General features: G+C 36.9%; 1 protein-coding gene across 2 annotated transcripts in view; it reads left to right on the top strand.

Annotated features, from left to right (window-relative positions):
* Positions 1-2,607: 2,607 nt before the first annotated feature.
* Positions 2,608-24,134, top strand: part of UBA6 (ubiquitin like modifier activating enzyme 6) — a 119,859-nt gene continuing 98,332 nt past the window's right edge. Inside the window, exons 1-7 of one of the 2 annotated variants that reach the window (XM_050792454.1) lie at positions 2,608-2,738; positions 7,028-7,090; positions 14,691-14,785; positions 15,303-15,331; positions 17,619-17,713; positions 18,410-18,521; positions 22,633-22,713. In XM_050792454.1, coding sequence (XP_050648411.1) covers positions 2,668-2,738; positions 7,028-7,090; positions 14,691-14,785; positions 15,303-15,331; positions 17,619-17,713; positions 18,410-18,521; positions 22,633-22,713 — 546 coding nt within the window. In that variant the 5' untranslated portion in view covers positions 2,608-2,667. The remainder of the gene's footprint in view (positions 2,739-7,027; positions 7,091-14,690; positions 14,786-15,302; positions 15,332-17,618; positions 17,714-18,409; positions 18,522-22,632; positions 22,714-24,134) is intronic. The other variant, XM_050792455.1, reaches the window with a different exon arrangement.

The following is a 24,134-nucleotide window of genomic DNA, read 5'->3' as shown; positions in this document are numbered from 1 at the left end:
TGGCGGGCACCTGTAGTCCCAGCTACTCGGGAGGCTGAGGCAGGAGAACAGCATGAATCCGGGAGGCAGAGCTTGCAGTGAGCTGAGATCGTGCCACTGCACTCCAATCTGGGTGACACAGTGAGACTCCATCTAAAAGAAAAAAAAATGAGCAACAAGAAAAGCATAAAGTTCAAATCCCATGCAAAGTTATTATGTGAAAAGAGAGAATAAGGAATATAACATCATCATCACAGATAACAAAAACATACCTGAAAGATGCACTACAAAACAGTTTATTATTTTGAAACTAGCTAAATGACATTAGAGAAATGATGCAAAATATGGAAGAACAACTTGATTCTGAATTAGAAAAACTTCAGAAATGAGGTGACAGAACTCAGGAGAATTAGTAATAACGAATAAACTAGAAGAAACACAAAAGCTAATAAATATAACAGATTATGATTTGCTGTAAAGAACCTGAGTCAATACTTAGATCAATGTTTCTGTAATACTTCTGATTGTCAGACACTCTTTCTCCAATTAATTATTCAGGAGGGGCTCATGAAAACACTAGTCTCATCAAATGTTGGTATATCAATTGTTGAAAACAGTTTGTACCTTTTGTATATGAGTTAGTTTTGCTGAATGTAAAAACCCTTGGCCTATACATTTTCCCCCTAAGTTTCCTCAATATGTCATTCTACTTTCTCATGACATAAAGCCTCACTGTCTAAAAGTTGTGATAGCCTAGTTTTCTTTCCCATTTTACATATGTGACAAAACATTAAAATCTGTTAAATCTGGTTGCTTGTTACATGCCTGAAATAATTAACACCGTATTTTATCAAATCTAACATGCCCTCAATTTTAAGATGCACCATTATTCTCTGTATTTATTTTTAAAAAATTCGTCCTCTATTCACGGATGTTAAAATATGAAGAAGTGTGGGTAATGGCAGGCCATTGTTTTGGACTAGCCTTCTACACGAGGCTCCATCAGGTCAAACCAGAATGGAGTTGCTTGTGCTAAGCACCATGTAATTAAAGTGGATTTTGAAAAACTGAGCCAGTTTTAAAAAACAAAAACAAAAAACGAAAGCAAAACAAAACAAAAAAAACAAAAAACAAAAAAACCCAGGAGATTCTAGTGAACCTAGTGGGAATAATAAGGAAGTATGCTCTGTTTTAACATTTACAAAGAAAGAAATGTTGAAATAATCTGATTTTTGTTCTGTTTCTGCTTTCTTCAGTCCTTTTCTGCCCATAAAGCCAATGTTCTCTGTTCAGCTCATTGGAACACTCATTCTATTTCATAGAAAAGTTACTTTCTTAAATTAATTTTTCATTTACTTTCTATTTTTGGCTTCCCACGATGAACCTGATAAAACTGGTGAGCAATGTTATCTCTATTGTCTGCTTATTGTTTAGTCATTAGGTTCTTAATGTTTAATAGGCATTCAACAAATAGGAAGAAAATTTGTATGGAAGGGAAAGCAGAGGGAGGGAAACAAAGAAACTGACAGTATCTGTAGGATGGGCTAGCCAAATATATTTTACTTATTAACTTTAGAATAAAGAGAAAAGCCAGGGAATAAACTTAGTGCTAGAGCAGAGCCTTGAAAGAACACAACACAGATCAAGTAAATTCTAATGTGGAAAATGTTCACAACCGGATTGAGGAACACAGATAATGCTATAGGTGAGCAACATAAAGCTTCCAAGTATTTTAAGATGTGCAATTTTGAAGAGAGTAGAGGGGCACAAAGGATAATACAGTTTTGCCTGGACCCTCATCTCCACATGAGGGAGGAAAAATTTCTAATTAAAAATATGATACATCACTGAAAATTACATAATACTCAAAGTATATGCTAATTTTAAAAATCCTGCAGATGTTCATTCAAATATACAGTGTTAGAGTGAAAGACAAATCCTAATGTTATTGTGTCCAACTCATTGTTGCTTTCTAAGAAAGGTGACACGAAGTAAATGAAAAGAATTATATGAGAACTCCTTAGACATGTGTTCTGGTAATCTAACAGTTATCAGCTCTATGACCTTGACCAAGTCACTAGCACTGACCGGAAGTTCCTTTCCCTTACCCACAAATTTGAGGGACCAAACTGGATGATCTAACGTCATCTATGGCACTAAAAATCACATGATTCTATTAAATCTGAGGCAGTTCCTCACATGTAGTGGACTCCCAAAATTATTTATTAAATGTATAACATCTTTAAGTGGAATCCCCTCACTGACAATCTGGAGCTATTAGCAGCCTTCAGTTTATTTATAAAATAAAGCTGTTTCCTCTTCTTACTATAAAACTCTTTTAAGGATCTGCAACGCAATCCCATCATTTCGCGGGTTACTAGAGTCCTGCATGTTTGGCTGTAGAGCAAGGGTGACGCGTAACTTCTGGACTTTGGTTCCATCTACATCTGCCGAATGCGGATGCCAGTCGCAACAGTAACGCCCCCTTCGGCCACCTGCACCACAGCACTCCATGTGGCCACACCCAAACCGGAAACCAGGACGCCCCTAGGGTTGACGGGAAGGCGCTGCCGGGCTCCTAGCTTCCCCAGGCCCGCCCCTCTGATGACGTCGCCGCCCGCCCCTTGACCCCCGCGGTCCCGCCTCCTTCCTACCTCCCAGTAGCCGGCGGCGGTGTCTCAGGCGGCAATGGAAGGATCCAAGCCTGTGGCCGCCCCTCAGGGGGAAGAGGCATCCTGTTCTTCCTGGGGGACTGGCAGGTGAGAGGACGAGGCGGGTGAAAATGAGGGGGTCGCGGGTGGGACCCAGGCTCCAGGTTTCTGCTTCTTTCTTTCCGGCGGGCTGGGGGCGCCAGAGAGGCCGTGGGGCCGAGCGAAGCCGGCCCTGGGAGGAGAGGGGCGCGCGGAGTGGGTGTGGCGACGTGGGCTAGGGCCTCTGCTGTTCCCGGCTTTCCTGAGGAAAAGTCCCCTTTCCGCACCTTTGAGCGCTTTCTCAGTTCTGGCTGGGATTCGGGATCTTCCTTCCTCGGAGTCACCAGACTTGAGGGGCTCCGGCCGAGAGCGAGTTCTGGTCCCGGTCACTTGGCGTGAGCTTCCTCGACTGGTGCCAAGCACCTTTCCTTCTTTCCGTAAAAAGAAAGCGAAGAGCGCCACTGTGCACCTCCACTGAGATCCTCTTTTGAAAACTGTTACCAGAAGGAACTTGGTAAGAATGAATCAGTAGCAATCTGGACACCCTGAGGCCTCTGTTGACTATGGAAGAAGAAAAAAAAAAAAGCCAGGAAAAAAAATACACAAGTTACCCATTCTTATTTCCCACTTGGTTTTGAAATTCTTTAGGGCTTTCCCGCCCCTTTAAAATTAGGGGGGAAATATTTGTGCCAGGCCTTTACCAGTTTCTTGGTTAGTAGTTCCTCTTTCGATCATCTCATAATTAATAAAGCAGGTAGTTATATTCTGTCCACCACTGTCAGAATACACCATGCCAAAGATAGAAGTGATGGATGTATTATTTTCAGCTGATGTGACACTTTGTAAACCTGTAGCCTTTTCGCCAGTTTCAGACTGAAGGGATGCTTTCAGTTTCATGGTATTGTCTGCCATTGCAGACACTGCCAGACTTGAGGGATATTATGTAATATAACCCGCGCCTTATTCGAAGCGTTTTTGATTGTCTTATAGATTATATTATTTTTGCATATTCTTGAAACATTCCAGTGAGGTACAACTTTCTTAATAGTGCCAGTAATGCCATTAAGCGGCAGAGCTAGTTAGAATGTAGCTCTTCTCGTTTTTATTCAGATTTACCCACTAGGGCTATTGCCCCCGCCATGCAAGGAGAGCAGCAAGTGAAAGTGTACTAGGGATAAGGTGATAGGAAAGTAGATAATAAAAAATTTTGTTGTCTGGGTGCAGTGGCTCAAACGCTTGCAATCCCAGCACTTGGGGAGGTCAAAGCGGGTGGGTCGCTTGAGCTCAGGAGTTCCTAGATTAGCCTGGGCAACATGGCGAAACTGTGTGTCTACGAAATACAAAAAAATTAGCTGGGTGTGGTGGTGCACGCCTGTAGTCCCAGCTACTCGGGAGGCTAAAATGGGAAGATCACTTGAGTCTGGAGAGGTCGAGGCTGCAGTAAGCCAAGATCGTGCCACTGCACTCCAGTCTGGGTGACAGAGAGAGAGACCTTGTCTCAAAAGAAAGAAAAGAAACAAATTTTGTTTATTTTAATATTTTGTTACAATGCCCAAACAGAGTATATTGTGTATGTGTGTGTGTTTTTTATTAGATAGGTGATCTCTTAGAACACAGCTATCTTCTGATTTGCCTTGGTAATTGGAATCAGTTTTTTTAATAGCTATCCATTTAATTAACTAGAAGCTGGTATCATTTGATATGTGTCAGTGTTTGGTGTGATAAATGATAACATTTTAATTATCTTTGTTTACAAATTCTTTAGCTTATTTATCAATGCTAGGACTAGAAAGTTGGATTCCAAACCTGAATTTGATGCCATCGCACTGTTTTTAGAATCCTTTGACGATCTGAGCTTCTCAGAACTAGGAATGGCCTGCACTTCTGCTAGTATATTGATCTCAGCTCTCACAGTGGTTCAGCTCCAAATGCTCCAGACTGGTTCCCTGTACCTGGAAATTATCTCTGCTTCCCAGTGTTTCCTACAGATATGTTTTTTGAAGGCCATGCTGTGAAAAAATTGAGACAAGCACTGCTATAAATAATATGCTGCTATAATAAGTATACTTTGTCAGATTTGTATATTTAGATTTGTTTTTCTTCTTTTAAAATTTATTCATTTAACAGGTTTTTTCTTTTTTTTTTTCAGTCAGAGTCTTGCTCTTGTCACCCAGGCTGGAGTACAGCGGTGGGATCTTGGCTAACTGCAACCTCCTCCTCCCGGGTTCAAGCCATTGTCCCACCTCAGCCTCCCAAGTAGCTGGGGTTACAGGCACCTGCCACCACGCCTGGCTAATTTTTGTATTTTTGGTAAAGACAGGGTTTCACCATGTTGGTCAGGCTGGTCTCGAACTCCTGACTTCAGGTGATCTGCCCGCCTTGGCCTCCCAAAGTGCTGGGATTACAGGCATGAGCCACCGTGCCTGGCCCATTTAACAGATTTTTAAAGTGCTTCCTTTAGGTCTACTATTAGAGACAGTAGGCAATATGTGTGGTAGTCAAGAGCTAGACTGCCTGGATTCAGATCCTGGCAGTGCCTTTGCCTGCTCTGTGACTTTGGGCAAATTTTAAGTTAACCTTCCTCAGCCTCTTTTTTCCATCTGTTCATTGGAGATAGCAATAGTGCCTGCCCACTGTTTGGGCAAGGTTGTTGTAAGGGTTAACTGAATTAGTACATCTAAAGCACTTAAAACAGTGTTTTATTTATTAAATGCCTGATACTGTTTTAGTTATTTGGAATACAGTAGTGAGTTTTTATAACAGACCATACATTTTTTGGTGGTGGCAGACAAACAGTTAATGGTAAGTGATTTGAAAAAACTGACAGGTTAATGAGTTAGGCAGCAACCTAAGGATAAGAGTAGTCATTTTATTGATAGGGTGATCCGGAATGATGTGTGTGGTATTTGTGACACAATATTTTAATTGAGGCTTAACTGATAAGAAGTCAACTATTCCGAGATTTTAAGAAAGAACATTCTAAGCAGAAGAAATAGTGTAAAAACTCTGAAATAAGAGCAAGCTTGTCTTCTTGTGAAACAGCAAGCAGGTCGGTGTGGCTTGAAGATAGTAAGCAAAAAAGGAGAGTGGTGGGAGTTGAAACTGGAGAGGTAATTGGGAGACAGAACACATTGGCCCTTTCAAGTATGGTGAGGTGTTTGAATTTTAAGAGTAAAGGAAATCCACTGAAGGGTAGTCCAAATTCGGGGGATAATTTCTGACTGCATTTTAAGATATTTAGACTGTTTTATGGAGAATAAACGGGAAGGACAATGGTGGAAGTAAGAAGACTAGCTAGGTAGTCTTTGAAATAGCTCAGGTGAAATATGATGATGGTTTGGCTTGAAATTGTACTGATTGAAATAGTAAAAAGTGATCAGATTTGAGATCTTCTATGAAGGTAGAACTAACAGGTCTCAAATGGAGAAAGTTGGGGAATGATTTAAGCAGGAAGATCCCTAGATTTCAGGACTACCCAGTAAATGATGGTAGCAGAAAATGAGTTAGGAAAGACAGGAAGAATACATTAAGCAGGGGTAATTGAATTCTCTTTGGAGTTTGTTATGTTTGTGATACCAGTTAAGACATCAGAATAGTTATTGTTTTGGCAGTTGTATACAATCTGGAGGTCAGAGGAAAGATCACACATGGAGAAATAAGTTTCAATATAATCAATATATATTCATCCATTGGATTGAATGAGTTTATCTAGGAAGAGTATATATATAGAGAAAGTTGATGGTACACAATTGCTGAAATACAGATCCATTAGAATATATGTACCAAACAGCGGGGCACAGTGGCTCATGCCTGTAATCCCAGCACTTTGGCAGGCCAAGGCGGGTGGATCTCTTGAGGTCAGGAGTTCAAGACCAGCCTGGCCAACATTGTGAAACCGCATCTCTACTAAAATTACAAAATTAATTGGATGTGGTGGTATGCACTTGTAGTCCCAGCCACTTGGGAGACTGAGGCACGAGAATTGTTTGAACCTAGGAGGTGGACGTTGCAGTAAGCTGAGATCATGCCACTGCACTCCAGTCTGGGTGACAGAGTGAGACTCCATCTCAAAAAAGGGGAAAAAAAAATATATATGTATATATTTTTATATCAGTGATAAAACAACACCTGAGATCTGAGAATAAAAGATGATGAGCTCTGTAATCTTAAAATCTACACAGGAGAGAACAAGCAATCTGATAATTTTAGGCCATTTAAAAAATATAAGTAAAGTGGTAGATAATAAAATGTATGTTTGGTTTGTGAAAACCTTTAATAACTGTTGAATCTGAGCACACGAATAATCAAATATTATATTATAAAATGTGAATATTTAATAACCATGTTTTTTTTTCCAGCACAAATAAAAATTTGCCCATTATGTCAACAGCATCTGTGGAGATCGATGATGCATTATACAGGTAAGAATCTCATGGAAACTGAAACTTATTTTTCTCATTAATTGTTCTCAAATAATCAAGTAGTCTCTTTGAAGATACCATTCCGCCTATGCGGAATTATATATATATATAAAATATATATATGTTATACATATATACACATACACTATATATATATGTATAAAGAGTTCCTCTCAAGTTAAAATTAGGGTTTCTGTGATTTTTTTTAACTACATTCGGATAATATTTAAATCTCAGTTGTTTTAGGTTTAGGTGATAGGACTAAGAAGGATTTTGCCACCCTCTGCAAAATAAATCTTTCATTTTTGGACAATAATTCATATTTAAGTTCTTGATAGTGCAGGAATTCATGAAGAATAATATTTCACTTTAGTCATACAATAGCATCTAGAGAATATGATTACTTCATTATAATCTCATTAAAATATTTCCTGTTCTGTAATTTATAGACAGTGGAGAAATACTGTGTGATTGAAGAGTTGTAATTTGAATAGAATTTGATGGGACTTTTAAAACTCTGCTTTTTCAGTAAATTGGAATGCTTTTTTAGTAATTAAAGAAAGTATTGTATGATTGAATAGTTGTGTTTTGAATGGAATTTGATGAGACTTTTTAAACTATACTTTTTCATGAAATTTGAATACTTTTTAAAGTAATTAAAAAGATGCAGAGTCAATAATGGGCACTTTATTAGGAGCTAATACATACCATCTGGCATGTTGAGTCCAAATCCTGTTTTGTACTATATGCTTGGGAAAAGAGATAAAAGACTAACAATCTTGCTCATGTGAAAATTATTTTACAGATGGTTTCCTGATTATAAAGTATGGTTTAGAAGTCACCTTAAGTTGTTGTATAAGGGTTAACTGAATTAGTACGTCTAAAGCACTTAAAACAGTGTTTAGCACAGGGTTATCTATTATTATTATTAAATGCCTGGTACTGTTTTAGGTATTTGGATTACAGTAGTGAGTTTTTAACAGACCATACATTTTTTGGTAGGAGTGGCAGACAACAGTTAATGGTAAGTGATTTGAAGAAACTGTGATAGGTTAATGAGTTAGGCAGTGACCTAAGGATAAGAGTAGCCATTTTATTGATAGGGTGATCAGGAATGATGTGTGTGATATTTGTAATACAATATTTTAATAGAGGCTTAAGTGATAAGAAGTCAGCTATTCCAAGATTTTTAAGAAAGAACATTCTAAGCAGGAGAAATAGTGTAAAAACTCTGAAATGAAAGCAAGTTTGCCTTCTTGCAAAACAGCAAGCAGGTCAGTGTGGCCTGAAGATAGTAAGCACAAAGGGAGAGTGGACTCTTAAATTGGGATTCTTAATCTATAATTATATTCTTAATGTCCTTTTGGTCATGTTTTTCTTGATATAACAAATGGCACCTCTTTGAGATAGTATTGACTAATTTTATTCATTTTTTTAGTTTAATCCTTGTGAAACTTTTTTTATGTCCCTCCAACCCTGTAATGCTGATAAATAAACATAATTTTCAGTAGCTCAGTGACTAAACTTTCCATTTACAATGCTATGTGAGTAGGCTGCAGTTTGCTTTACTGAGAGTTATAGAATATAGCAATTTAGCTGTTATTATTAGAGGTAAGCCATTTTCTTTTGTTTGACGGAGAGTATCTTTTGGTGTAGTTGTGTGCACTTTGTGTGCATGTCGTATTGCAAACATCTAGTTGTTTACCAATGTGCATATTTGAGTTTTAATATCTTCCTTAAGAATTTGTCATAGGGCAGGAATCATTAATAAATGATAAAGCCGGAAATTTATGTGGGTACTAAAAGAGTGAATTATTAGGGAATACTAAATTATTAGGGAATACTAAAAGGTTTTCTTAGTAGAAATACAAAGATGTGGCCTGGTGCGGTGGCTCATGCCTGTAATACCAGCTCTTTGGGAGGCCAAGGCAGGTGGATCATGAGGTCAGGAGATCGAGACCATCCTGGCTAACACGGTGAAACCCCGTCTTTACTAAAAATACAAAAAATTAGCCAGGCGTGGTGGCAGGCGCCTATAATCCCTGCTACTCGGAAGGCTGAGGCAGGAGAATGGCATGAACCCGGGAGGCGGAGCTTGCAGTGAGCTGAGATGGCACCACTGCGCTCCAGCCTGTGGAGCAGAGCGAGACTCCGTGTCAAAAAAAAAAAAAAAGAAATACAAAGATGTGTATATTACAAAGGCCAAAACATGAGATTTTCACACAAAAACTAGGTCTTATTTTCTTAGATTTTAAAAATTAACTTACATGTTCGAGAGTTTGGTGTTGTTTTTTTTGTTGTTGTTGTTGTTGTAGTGGCTGAATCTGAAGATTTGGGAGTTTTGTATTTTTGCTTTTTTGAGATGGAGTCTTGCTTTGTCATCCAGGCTGGAGTGCAGTGGCACGATCTCAGTTCACTGCATCCTCCGCCTCCTGAGTTCAAGCGATTCTCCTACCTCAGCCTCATGAGTAGCTGGGACTACAGGCATGCACCACCACACCCAGCTAATTTTTGTAGGTTTTTTTTTTTTTTTTTTTAGTAGAGACAGGGTTTCACCATGTTGGCCAGCATGATCTCAATCTCTTGACCTCGTGATCTGCCCGCCTCGGCTTCCCAGTGTGCTGGGACTACAGTTGTGATGAGCCACCGTGCCCAGCTGTATTTTTTTGTTTTTAAAATCTGTATCTGTTGCTTATGGGGACTAGTATAGACCTAGGACTTTGGACAATGATTAATATATTTTAGGGACAAGGCATGAAATGAGGATCCTTAGCCTCTTAACATCTCGGGGAGATAGATGTCAGTAGTGAACTTGATGAAGGTAGGGTAAGATAAAGATAAATTCCAGAAGTTCTCTTTTCTCTCCATTCTCTTTCACACAGCCACAGTTCTGACCATTTTGTTTCATAGTACAAGTCCAAATACTATAGCTTACCAAGTCATTTTGAACATAACTCCAACTTACCTTTTAAAAAGTTAGTATTGTAGTAAAAACACATAACATGAACTCTACCCTACTAACAAGTTTTTAAGTGTGTAGTATAGTATAGTTGACACTTGAACGATGAAGAAGTTAGGAATGCCAACTCCCCAGCACCCTACCTCTTGTGCAGTCGAAAATTCACATATGACTTTTGACTCCCCCAAAGCTTAAGTACTAATAGCCTACTATTGACTGGAAATTTTACTGATAATGTAAATAACACACATTTTAAATATTATATGTATTATATACTGTATATATATACGGCATTCTTACAATAAAGTAAGCTAGAGAAAATAAAATGTTAAAATCATAAGGAAGAGAAAATACATTTATTGTTCATTAGGTGGAACTGGATTATCGTAAAGGTCTTCATCTTTGTTGTCTTCATGTTGAGTAGGCTGAGGAGGAGGAAGGGAGGGAGTTGGTTTTGTCTTGGGGTGGCAGAATCAAAAGAGGTGGAGGCAGAAGGGTAGGGAAGGAGAGGCAGGCACACACTGTAACTTTATGGAAATATGTAACTACTGTGTGACTTTTTTGCTTTCTTATTTCTGGAAAAATGTTTCTATACAGTACTGATCCTCCTGTCACTTTCTTTAGTTTCTTTTTGGTGCCCCTGTTGTAGAAGGGTCCATATCTTTAAAGAAATCAACGCAATCTTGAATCATCAGAACCTTCTGCCTGATTGTCTGATGTCAGTAACAATGATAGCATCTTCAATGGTATAATCTTCCAGACTTTAATAATGTTCTCTCTCTCGGGGTTCTCTTCCATAGCATTGACAATCCTTTCCATAGAGTGCTGTGTGTAATGAGCCTTAAAGGTCCTTTATGATGCCCTGATCTAGAAGCTGAATTTGAGATGCTGTGTTTTGAAGCAAGTAGACCACTTCAGCACCTTCCTTGTTGAACTTATGGGGTTCTGGGTGGCCAGGTGTATTGTCCAATAGCAAAAGAACTTTAAAAGTTCTTACTGGCAAGACACTTCCTGATCTCAGAATCAAAGCATCAACGGAACCAATCCAGAAAAGGGGTTCTCGTCCAGGCCCGCTTGTTATGTAGCCGGAGGACTGGCAGCTGGTGTTTATCTTTTCCCTCCAATGCTAAGGAGTTAGGAGCTTTATATGTAAGGGCAGTCCTGATCATAAACCTGAATGAATTTGCACAAAACAGTAGAGTTAACTATTCATTTCTGCGTTAAATCCTGGTGCTTGCTTCTCTTCCTTACTAATAAATGTCCTTTGTGGCAATTTTTTTTGGAATAGAGCACTTTCTTCTACATTAAAAACCTGTTCAGGTAGATATCCTTTATCTTCAGCGATTTTCTTCATGGTGTCTAGAAACTCATTGCTGCCTCTTGGTTGGCAGAAACTGCTTCTCATGTTGTGTCTGACTTTTTTTTAAGCCAAACCTCTTTCTAAAATTATCAAACTATCCTTTGCTAGCATTAAATTCTACAGCTTTACTGCTTGGGTGATGGGTGCACCAAAATCACACAAATCACCACTAAAGAACTTATGTAACCAAATACCACCTATACCCCAGTAACCTATGGGAAAAAAAGAATTCTACAGCTTTATATCCTTTACCTTCTTTTTGCTTTAAGTGGTCTTATAATGACTTCGCTTCTTCTCAAATCATGTTAGAGTCTATAAGTATGACTTTGTTTCAGCAATTCTGCACCCATATCAGTGCTGCATTTTCAATACAAGATAAAAAGATCTTTCACGAAAAGTGCAAGGTTTTCATACTTGCTGGTGTAATTACAATGATGGCTTTCCTTTTTTTTTTTACAATGGTCCTTCCACTGGATTCATTTTATCTTGAAATGGCAGGCAACCACAGCTGCAGGCCTCAGTCTACAGTACATATCAAGCAATTCAACTTTTTGTTGTAATGTCATGACTTTTCTCAGCTTCTTGGGAGCACTTGCAACATTACTGGTGGCACTTTGTATGGGTCCCATATATGTCATTCAAGATTTACAGTATTGCACATTAAACATGATGGAAAAATATGCAAGAACCTCAAGACATCACTTTTTCCTGCAATATTCAATTTACTGGAGAGAGGAACTGCTCAGGCAAAGATTATGAATAGAGTCACATGCGCTTTAACCAGATACATCACTTAAGCTCATCACAATAACAACTGGAAGTAGCTACAAAATTATTACAGTAGTGCAGTATGTACTACAGTGACTTTTATGCACTTATGACTGAATACTGCATCTTTACATCTGTTTACATTCCTCTTAACTGCAAATGGCGACGTCTGTGGTCTGTAAGTGTAAGTTTTGATAAATTTTAACTTTTTATAATTTGTGTGTGTTTTATGGTAGTTAATGATAAAATAGATTAATATGTACATAGATTTCATGCATTCATGACATACTTTTTCTTAATTTTTGGATATCTCTAGGCTACAAAGTTCATCTGTGAGTTTTTTCAAGTTGTCACAAATGTCCAAAAAATTTTTCAGTATATTTATTGAAAAAAATCTGCATATAAATGGACCTGTGCGCTTGAAACCCATGTTGTTCAAGGGTCAACTATATTGTTTACTCTGTGTACATTGTCGTATAGCAGATTTATGTAGCAAATATTTCTTCAAGATCTTGTTTCTAATTCTTTTGGATAAATATCCAAAATGGAATTGCTGGATTATATGGTAATTCTATTTTTTAATTTTTGAGGAAGCTTCATACTGTTTTCCATAACAGCTGCACCATTCTACATTTCCAACAGTGCACAGAAGTTCCAGTTTCTCCACATTGTTGCCAATACTTGTTATGTTTTGTTTTGTTTTCTTTTCTTTTATAATGGTCATCCATACAGGTGTGAGGTGATCGCTCATTGTGGTTTTCCCTTGTATTTCCTTGATGATTAGCGAGTGTTGAGCACCTTTTCATATACTTGTTGGCTATGTGCATGTTTTTGGAGAAACATCTATTCAAACTCTTTGTCTATTTTTAAAAATTGGGTCAGTTCAGGGGTTTTTTGGTATTGAGTTATAGGCATTCCTTTGGATATTATTAACCCCTTATCACATATATGGTTTACAAATACTGTCTCTCATTCTGTAGGTTGCCTTTTCATTTTGTTGATTGTTTCCTTTACTGGTTTTTAGTTTCATGTAGTCCCACTTGTCAGTTTTTGCTTTTGTTGTGTGTGCCTTTGGTGTCATCCAGAAAATCTGTGCCAACACCAGTGTTATGAGGCCTCTTTTCTGTTTTCTTCTAGGAGTTTTGTAATTGCAGATCTTACATTTAAGTCTTTGATTCATTTTGATTTGATTATTTTGTATGGTATAAGGGTCCATTTTCATTCTTTTGCATTTGGAAATCTAGTTTTCCCAGCACCATTTATTGAAGGCCCCAACCACCTTTTCCTCTGAATACACTGGCCATCACTAGACTACTTCTTTTATCAAAGATAAGATAGGTAATTGCAGTTTATACCTTTTTACCTCAACTGTCTTTTCCTGTAATGCTCTTTTGTGCTTCAAAAATACCTTCCAGTGATCCTTTAAGAACTCACTCCTGTGTCTGCTCTGTGATATCTTGCCTGAGTTACTTCTCATCCTTTCTGCTCAGCCCTAAAGCATCTTATTTTTATTGCTATTAAATAAACACATTATCACATAGTATTTGTTCACATGTATGTCAACTCTGTCAGACCATGAGCTTTTCTAAGTCATAGACTATGACACAGTGTCTAAGTCTTAGAAGATACTCATTAAATGATTATTGAATGACTAGGGAAGACAGTGGGTTCAGATTGGCTTGTAGTCCAGAACCTAAGACTAGGTATGTTGCCTAGGTAGTGGCAGTTCAGTGGCTGGGCAGGAACCAAAACTAAGGATGTGACAAAAAAGTCTGAAAAAGCTGCAGATGGTACTAACAATAGAAGAAGTGATGATACTAAGAAGGCACTTATAAATTCCATCCTTAGGCAAAAACCAGTGTTACTGGCCAGGTACAACATTCCCTGACTTCTGAATTCTGACATGAAGCTGCTACGATAAGATCATCCTTTATATCTGGATATAGACAGGATCTTGCTGTTGCCCAAGCTTGGGTGCAGTGGCATTATCATAGCTCATTGTAACCTCAAACCATTAAGCTCAAGCAATCCTCCCACCTCAGCCTCCTGAGTAGGTAGGACCACAGGTGTGTGCTACCACACCTTGCTAATTTTCACATTTTTATGTAGAGATGGGGGTCTCAGAAATCCTGTTGATAGTGAAAGTTTTAAGGTGGAGATGGCAAACTCAAATGCTTATAGTGGCCACTGAGGTAATAAATGAGAGGAACAGGAAGGAATTGATTGTGGCAAATCTGGAGCACATAATCCTCCTGCCTAAACAGGGCAACTCCTACTCAACTCCATCTGTCTATTGCCTTGAGGGAATATGGATTGTGGTGCCAAATTATCTGATTTTTAAAAATATGTCATATATTTGGCATTAAATTCAGAAATGTTTAAACACTGCAAATCATTCAGAACAAGTCTGTGGGCAGGATTGAGTTCCTAGGCTTTTCATTTGCAAACAACTTTAAGAGATATTATAATTTTAGTGAAATAATTTTTTGTCTTTTATTGTGTTTTCCATGTAGTCGACAGAGGTACGTTCTTGGAGACACAGCAATGCAGAAGATGGCCAAGTCCTATGTTTTCTTAAGTGGAATGGGTGGTCTTGGTTTAGAAATTGGTAAGCAATATTTATATTCCTAATTTTGTATGACACTTTTGAGCAATGTGAGATAGTTTAAATAACTTAACTTCATCCCCTTATATTTGCTATAACAGAAATTAGATCCAAAAGTTTTTAATCTTTGTCAAGACTATTTCATGATGTTGTTATATTCTTCCACAAATAACCAGTAATGACTCATTGCTTCTTTTTGTGATTTTAATAACCATTAATTATCATTCTCTATATCCATTAATTCATTATAAGTAGCACACATACATATACTGTATTCATAAAAACATATCTGGAAGAATACATTGAAATTTTAGGAGTGATTATTCCTGGGTGTTGTGATTATGCACATTTTAATTTTTTCACTTTTAACCTATATTTTGTAACTTTTTTAAGACAAGGAACTTAAGTAGTAAAAAAAGAAGTCAAAAGTATCCAATCAGTTATGTGACTAAGCTCTGTGAAGACATATCCAGTATGTATTCCCAATATTGAGCTATTCCTTTTTCTTTTGCCTTTCTAGCAAAGAATCTTGTTCTTGCAGGGATTAAGGTAAGTAAATGTCCTCTGTGAGAAAAATTGTTATGAGCCTTTTTTTGGCTCATTTGTTGTGGTAATATTGTTTTATACTTTGTTTTAATTTTTGTCTTTAATGCTCTACTTTTAAAAAAATCACAGAAATTTCAAAAATATACAAAAGTAGAAAGAATTGTTTAACAAAACCCCACATACCCATCAGAAGGCTTCAGTTACCAACTCTTGGGGACATTTGTTTCATATATCTCCTTCTCATTCCTTATTGCCCCCAACTGCCAAATTATTTTGATGTAAATTTCAGACATTGTATTATATCATCCTTAAATATTTTAGTATCTTTAAAAGGTAAGAATATCTTTTGAAGCAGCAATACTATTTTCACACCTAAAATGTAACAAGCTCTTAATACCATTGTATTAGTTTACCTGTTGCTGTAAAACAGTTTACCCCAAAATTTGTAGCTTAAACAACATTTTATTGTCTCATAGTTTCTGAGAGTTGGGATTCGGGCATGACTCTGGTCATTATGATAAACTCATGAATTTAAACATAATTTGATGTGTTTTCATCTATCGTAGTTATTTTCATTGATGCTCAGATTGTTCCATCTTTGGTTATTTTGGTTCTCTTCATGTTTTTTGAGGCTTTTGGACACAGCCCCTAGTAGTCTCTGTCACTGTTACAAAGTCTTTTCAGTGGGCAGAGCTGAAACGTTCATAATGAGTACACACTGAAATTTCTGATTTTCAGGTTTAGGCTTGTAAAGTATTACTAAACTTTCTAATTTTTACTTTGGATTATAGGATATTTATTTCTGTGATTTTATATTTGTGTCTTATTAGGATTTTGGTTTCTAATGATCCATTAGATGCTTTATCCTATATATCCTATATATTCTTTATCCTATTATATTTTACCTGTATGGCATAATTTCAGAATACCAATTCCAATATTGTTAATAATAATGTATTATTGAAAAAAATTTAGTTTTTTGATCCTACCTGGATTTGGCAGGCAAATTAACTGCTTTTAAAAGTCACTTTAAATAAATCTCTGTGTATAGCAGACTCCATAAACAGTTTAGTCCATGTATTCATTTTGCTTTGGATTTTTAGAGACTGCTTTTTTAAAAGTTTAGTTTTACTATTATGTGAGATTTATGATTCAAAGTCAGATTTTTTAAACAAAGTATTTTCAGATAAGTCTAGCTTCTTGCTACCTTATTTCCTCCTTCACTTACTAGGTTACTTTTTATATTTGGTTTATTCTTCATTTGTTTTTGTAGATAGGTAAATGCATACACACAAACATGTATATCTGTTTATGTGTGGGTATATATATTTATCTTCTCGCACTTTTCTCATATAAAGTGCTCTTCTTTACCTTGCTATCTCTTTACAGCATATCCTAGAGATTACTCCATATTTATAAATACATCTTTCATTTTTTTTTAAATAGTTGCATGATTATGCATTGTATGGATGTATCATCTTATAGCCAGTTCCCCATTGGTGGGCTTTTTGATTATTTCCAGTCTTTTGCTCTTACTAATAGTGTGCTACATTTAATACTCTTGCATATTCATCTTTTTGTATTTTTCCCAGTGTGTCTTTGAGATAGAGTCCTAAAAGTGGGATTGCTGCATCACAGAATAAATGCAGATATCTTTTTGCTAGAGATTGCCAAATTCCTTTCCTTTGAGGTTGAGCCACTTTACATTGTTATCAGTAATATATGAGAGTCACTGATTCACCTCACCCTCACCAATAGACTGTGTTGTCAAACTGTGGATTTATGCCAATCTAACAAGTGAGAAAAGTTATTTCATTTCTTGGCAAGGTTGAACATCTTTACATATTTTCAAGGACCATGTCTTTTTTCAGTATGGTCCTTTTTTCAGTATGGTCCTTGTTTATGTTCCTCTTTCTACGAGGTTTGTAGCCTGTGATATAATTTACAAGTATTTTTTTCCACTTTGTTAATTATCTTTCTTACTTGAAACATGGAATATTTTGAAGTGTTTGTTTACATGAATTTTTTGGATTTTTGTGTTGATTTTTATAACATGATACTTTTATAAATTTAAATTATCTTCATGTTTAAGGAAATTTTTCTATCAATTTATTGGGGTCTCCAGATGTATATATATCTAATTTTATATCCTTTCTAATTTTTATGCCTTTGCGTACTTTTCATTATCTAATTACACAAAATAATAATTCTAGTACATTGTTGATAGTACTAGAGAGACTGAATATCCTTGAACTCCTGACTTCAACCAATACTTTTTTCTTCTTTGAAGGCACTTACAATTCATGATACAGAAAAATGCCAAGCATGGGATCTAGGAACCAACTTCTTTCTCAGTGAAGATGATGTTGTTAATAAGAGAAACAGGTAAAGATATTTTGATGTATTATCATGAGTTTTTTAAAATTTATTTACTTAGAATATTTCCTTTATCTAGAACACCAGTCAGTCATAGTTGTTTAAATATAAAGTCTCTACCTTATATTTATACAGCTAAAGATATTTTTGTGTATTATGAGGTTTTTTTTTACTCGTTTACTTAGAATATTTCCTTTATCTAGAACACCAGTCAGTCATAGTTGTTTAATTGATCACCATAAATTCATACTACTATGGCTAAAGAAATACTGGTATATACTTAATTTTTTGTATTTGTCAAATTTTTTATATATTTATGTAGTATATATTATATAATATATATTACATATAAATATATATTTTATATATATTACACTGCTACCTAGAAATGTATTTCCTTGAATTTATTAAAGAAAGACTTTAGTGTTGCTAAAATATTAAGAAAGTTAAGGAGCCTGGAGCTTAGAACTATTAGGGTACACTTTGAGATTGTGTGGTTTACTGCGGAATATGATAGTATATTATTTCAAGATTGTATAGTTATCTGTAAAGACAAGTAAGTCTTGGTTTCTTTCTTCTACAAGGTAAGTTTCCATTGAAATTTTGTAACTTGTCAGGTTCCTCTGATGTCATTATAGTGTCCAGCTTGAAGAGATTTGAGTATATTGAATGAAAGGACAGTAAAAGTTTATTTTATTTTTTTAGGGCTGAAGCTGTGCTTAAACATATTGCAGAACTAAATCCATATGTTCATGTCACATCATCTTCTGTTCCTTTCAATGAGACCACAGATCTCTCCTTTTTAGACAAATACCAGGTTAGTACTCCATTTTGTATTAAATGTTATTGACAGATTCCAGGGCGAAATTGTTAAGTATTAATATGTTTAACTAATTTAACCTAGTGTATTGAGAAACAGAACAAAAAAATTTCAAGGTAGAAGACATATCAGAATAAAACCTTTCAAATTCTCCATTTTAAGGAAGGGACCTAAGAACTACTGACAAAGTAGTTTTATCAGTTGACTTTTTTCTCAGTAATATCCATTGAAAACTACTCAAAACTTTGGTCTATACCAACATGCATTTATTTCTCTCCTATGTACCTGAATGTCAGTTGGGGTTTCTAGGCTGAACTCAGCCTGGATTAAACTCCAGAGTTTGGTTCTCCTCCTTGTGTCTCTCTTCTGGGACCAGGAGGCTACCTAGGTCATGTTCTCATGGTAGTAGCAGAAACAGAAGGTCAAGTCCAGACACACATGCACATTTCAAGCCTCTGTTTTTGTTATGTCCATTAACATCCTGTCAGCCAAAGCAAGTCAACGTTATCAAGCCTGAAGTCAAGAAGCAGAAAAGTACTCTTCCTAAAGCCATGGGCAAGCAGTACAATTACAGGGGAGTAAAAATACATGGATCAGTAGTTCAGTCTATTATAGGTAACAATTCCTTAAATAACAACAACAAAATTCCCAGGACATTGTATATTGCAAAAGTGACTAGGTTGACCCTGAATTTTTTTTTTTTCTGTGAATAAATTATGCTGTTACCCATTTTAAAATGATTATAGATTTCTATTCTGGACTGGATAACTTAAAATTCATCCTGGTACAAAGCACCTAGTTTTCTAAACAGACTTTCTTTTAAATGACTATCCAAGCTCAAAATAATGTTAGGAAAATCTGTTTATGTGTTTCTAAACAGACTTTCTGAACAGACTTTCTAGAATTTCTAAACAGACTTTCTTTTAAATGACTATCCAAGCTCAAAATAATGTTAGGAAAATGCTCAGAGGCCACAAATGAACAGTTAGCTAAAAGACTAGTGAACTATTATCTGTAGTTACTCTTAGCAACAGGAGTTGTCTGTCACAGTAACCAAAGTTCTTGGTAATTGATGTTCACATAGAAACAGAAGATTCAGACCTAGAACTACATAAACTAGAGAAATGGAATTGAGACCTCCCCTTCTTCATAAAGCTGGAGCCTCAGAGAGCTATGCCCTAAGTGAAAGGGTGGACAAGAACAGTCTTTAACAATCAGAACAAGAAGCTTGTCTGTTTTCTCTTGAGCTCTGGATGAAAAGTAAAGGTTTTCCTGGGGAATTCATAACCACAGGCTTGCTGTCACATAGGTTTAGAGATTAAACTTTATAATCTTTTGTGATCTGGAAATTCCTAAACTGAGAACTTAATGTAAAAAGTAGTACTACAGGCTGGGCGCAGTGGCTCACACCTATAATCCCAGCACTTTGGGAGGCCAAGGTGGGCGGATCACCTGAGGTCAGGAGTTTGAGACCAGCTGGACCAATAAGGAGAAACCCTGTCTCTACTAATAATACAAAATTTAGCCAGGTGTGGTAGTAAATGCCTGTAATCCCGGCTACTTGGGAGGCCGAGGCAGGAGAATCGCTTGAACCCGGGAGGCAGAGGTTGCATTGCGCCAAGATTGCGCCACTGCAGTCCAGCCTGGGCAACAAGAACAAAACTCCATCTCAAAAAAAAAAAAAAAAAATTACGATAAAAGGTAGTACTATAATGGCCATGCCCTAAAGTGCCGGACAAAAACAAAACTAAACAAATCTTGAGAAGTATACCCTCAACTAACTTACAGAGTATTCCAGTATATAAAGTCCCTTTGAGTTCACAGTACAAAATAACAAGATGGGAAAAAAAGCAGCTCATTATGACCAAGAGTCAACAAACTATTAAACCTCAAAGAATTTTTATTTATTTATTTTTCTTTTTCTTTTCTTTTCTCTTTTCTTTTCTTTTCTCTTTTCTTTTCTTTTCCTTTCTTTCTTTTTCTTTTCTTTTCCTTTCTTTTTCTTTCGTCCCCTCCCCTCCCGTCCCCTCCCCTCCCGTCCCCTCCCCTCCCGTCCCTTCCCCTCCCCCCCCCCCCCCTCCCCTCCCCTCCCCTCCCCTCCCCTCTTTTCTTCTGGAGTCTTGCTCTGTCTCCCAGGCTGGAGTGCAGTGGCACAGTCTGGGCTCACTGCAACCTCTGCCTCCTGGGTTCAAGCGATTCTCCTACTTCAGCCTCCCGAGTAGCTGGGATCACAGGCACATGCCACCATGCCCCGCTAATTTTTGTATTTTTAGTAGAGATGGGGTTTCACCATGTTGGCCAGGCTGGTCTTGATCTCCTGACCTCAGGTGATCCTCCCGCCTTGGCCTCCCAAAGTGCTGGGATTACAGGTGTGAGTCACCATGCCCAGCCTAAACCTCCAAGATTTAGAAGAATAGATTTGTTTGAGAAATTATAAAATACAGATGTTCAAAACTACTAAATCTCAAAAGAAGTTATTAAATACATAATATTGAAAAAGACCAGGCAGATGTGATAAAGAATGAGGTACAACTTATGGAAATGAACATGAAGTCTTAAAAATTAAGACTTTTTAAGTCTTAATTTTTGACTTCATTGGATAGATTAAACAGTAAATAGATAATAGCTGGAATAAACATTAGTGAATTGAAAGATAGACCTGAGGAAATTACCAAAACTATAGCACATAGAAATAAAGAAAATATCCTAGCACTTTGGAGGCCGAGGCGGGCAGAAAACCTGAGGTCAGGAGTTTCAGACCAGCCTGGCCAGCATGGCGAAACCCTGTCTCTACTGAAAATACAAAAATTAGCTGAGCATGGTGGCGTGTGCCTGTAATCCCAACTACTGGGGAGGCTGAGGCAGGAGAATCGCTTGAACCTAGGAGACAGAGGTGGTTTTGCAGTGAGCCCAGATCACACCACTGCAATCCAGCCTGGGCGACAGAGTGAGACTGTGTCTCAAAAAAACAAACAAACAAACAAACAAAAAAAACCAAAAAAAACCCAAAAAGAAATAAGAGAAAATACTATGGACAAATTAAAATAAATGAGAGCTTGAATGAAAAGGTCCAATTTATGAGATTGGATTTCTAGATAGCAATAGATAGCAATAGAAAAGGGCAATATTCAAAGAAAGTACGGCTGAGAATTTTCTAACATTGATAAAACTCAAATCAGTTTCAGTATGTGTTGGGTCTAGTCTTTGATTTTTTTATTATTTGCAACCTAGCCTGTTACTGTTTCACAGATGCAGGAAATATGAGATTCCTGGGTCAGACACTAAGAAGTTTATTACTCAGTGCATAATAAAAAACATGAGCATTATATTGCATTTTCTTCCTCGCCCCCTGTCCCCCAAGTCCCTCTAGTTCAAGGCAGAGGGCTCAGTGAATGCCTGCACATGTAGTAGGTTTTTTTAGAGAAGAATGCTGAGCTTGGGGAACTGGCTGTTTTAAAGCAAGCTAAGACGTCCCTTTATCCCTGAGGAAGATCTTACCTCATCCCTCAAGTTTTTACACAGCAAATACAATTCTGAGAAATGACCTCAAGTAAAGAGTGGTAAGGACCTTGCATTCATGGCATACGTTGTGAGACTGTATAGACGAGAGATCAATGGAGGAATGTCTCCCTACAGGAAGCAAACCATATTGCAAGCTAGATTTAAAAAAACTAAATCCACAGATGGACTTGTTCTAGTAGCCAACTAATGTGTCTCTTAAAAATGTTGTCAGGTTTTTAAGCTAGCATGAAAGTAATACTCTAGTAGCTAGGTTAGTATTTGTGTGATAGTAATAGATGAAACAAATCTAATCACTTAGAGTCCATAAATACCACATAGAATATTAAGGTTTGCTTCTAATCGTAAAGCCTGCGATGGTTATCAAGTTTTATGTGGGCAGGTTTTCCCCTGTATATGTTATTTTTACTTTTGTTATCTGTACTTTGTGAAGGTATTAACCTTGGAATGGAATTCCATAGGATTGTAACTTTTCAGTGAGATTAGTGATGTGTCTTTAGCACAGTGCAAACTGACATGCTTCTGATTATTGTATATTACAAAAATAATTACGTATTTTCTAGTTTTTAATTTGTTGTTTTCTCAACAGTGTGTAGTATTGACTGAGATGAAACTTCCATTGCAGAAGAAGATCAATGACTTTTGCCGTTCTCAGTGCCCTCCAATTAAGGTAATTGTATCATTTAGTAATGACATGTAGTTAACCACTTTCTCTACTAGAATTTTTAACTTATTGATGGGTTGTATAAGAAACTTTTTACATAATAATCACAATAAGATTTTTTTCATTAATTTTGATATATTCATTTCCTGTTTTTAAAACTAGGATCTAAGTTTGGTTTATAGACAGATTGCCAAAACTAAGGAAGAATTAATGTTAGGAATGGAAAGGATGATAAACATTGAAATCATCATCTAATTTTTTTTTTTTTTTCGAGACAGAGTCTCATTCTGTCGCCCAGGCTGGGGTGCAGTGACACGATCTTGGCTCACCCCAACCTCCGCCTCCCAGGTTCAAGCTGTTCTCCTGTCTCAGCCCCCCGAGTAGCTGGGATTCCACGTGCCCACCACCATGCGTGGCTAATTTTTTGTATTTTTAGTAGAGACAGGATTTCACCATGTTGGCCAGGCTGGTCTCGAACTCCTGACCTCAGGTGAGCCACTGCGCCCAGCCTTTATTTTTAAATGTTATTATGGTGCTGATTTTCTAGAAGTCCAGTGGTTCATTCAATGAATATTCATTGATTATCTATGTACTGGAGATAGTTATAGCCATTAGAAATACATTAGTGAATAGAGACAAATTTTCTTACTCATGAAAATTACCTTCTGCCTGGGAAGATGTACAATAAACAAGAAAATAAATACATCATGTGTTTTTAAATAGTTTCAAGTCCTGTGAAGAAAAAAAATCTGAATAAAGAAAAATAGAGAATGATAACTGCATGATGTAGGGAGAAGGGCCAGTTCTGGTTCTCTTAGATTAGAAGATTAGAGAAGTCTTCACTAAGGAGATGACGTTTGAATAGAGCCCTGAATAATGAGAAAGAACAGGCTATATAAAGATCTGGGGGAAAGCATTCAAAGCAGGGGAATCAGCAAATGTAAACATTTGCAAGTGTAAAAATTAGGTTGGTGGTTTTGAGGAACAGTAAGAGGCAAGCAGGACCAAAACAGAGTGGTAAAGAGGAGAAGATAGTAGGAGTAAAATATACCAGAAGATTAGTTTGGGAGAAGTAGGTTGGGGCCATACGTTATAAGATCTTTGAAGACATTTGAGTTTTTAGGCCTGTGAGTTTTAATCTGTTTTATATTTTTAAAGGATCACTATGGCTTGCTGTATGGAGATAAGACTATAATTGTATTTTTCAAAGGGTGATCCAGGGACACTAAGAATCCCTCAGACCCTTACAGTGGTTCTACACAGTCAAACTTCTTGTTTTCATATTACTAAGATGTTATTTGCCTTTTTCATTCTGATTATCTTAGGAGGCAGAGTGGAGTTTTCCAGAGTCTATATGATGTGTGGTGATATCCTTGCTCTGACAATGGAATGTATATATTCTTTTGATTTAAATTTCTCTCAGTTTT

The sequence above is a fragment of the Macaca thibetana genome, chromosome 5 (genome assembly GCF_024542745.1).
Source record: "Macaca thibetana thibetana isolate TM-01 chromosome 5, ASM2454274v1, whole genome shotgun sequence".
Taxonomy (NCBI): domain Eukaryota; kingdom Metazoa; phylum Chordata; class Mammalia; order Primates; family Cercopithecidae; genus Macaca; species Macaca thibetana.
Note: the sequence above shows the minus strand (reverse complement) of the source record. Positions and strands in the feature narration are given on the sequence as shown.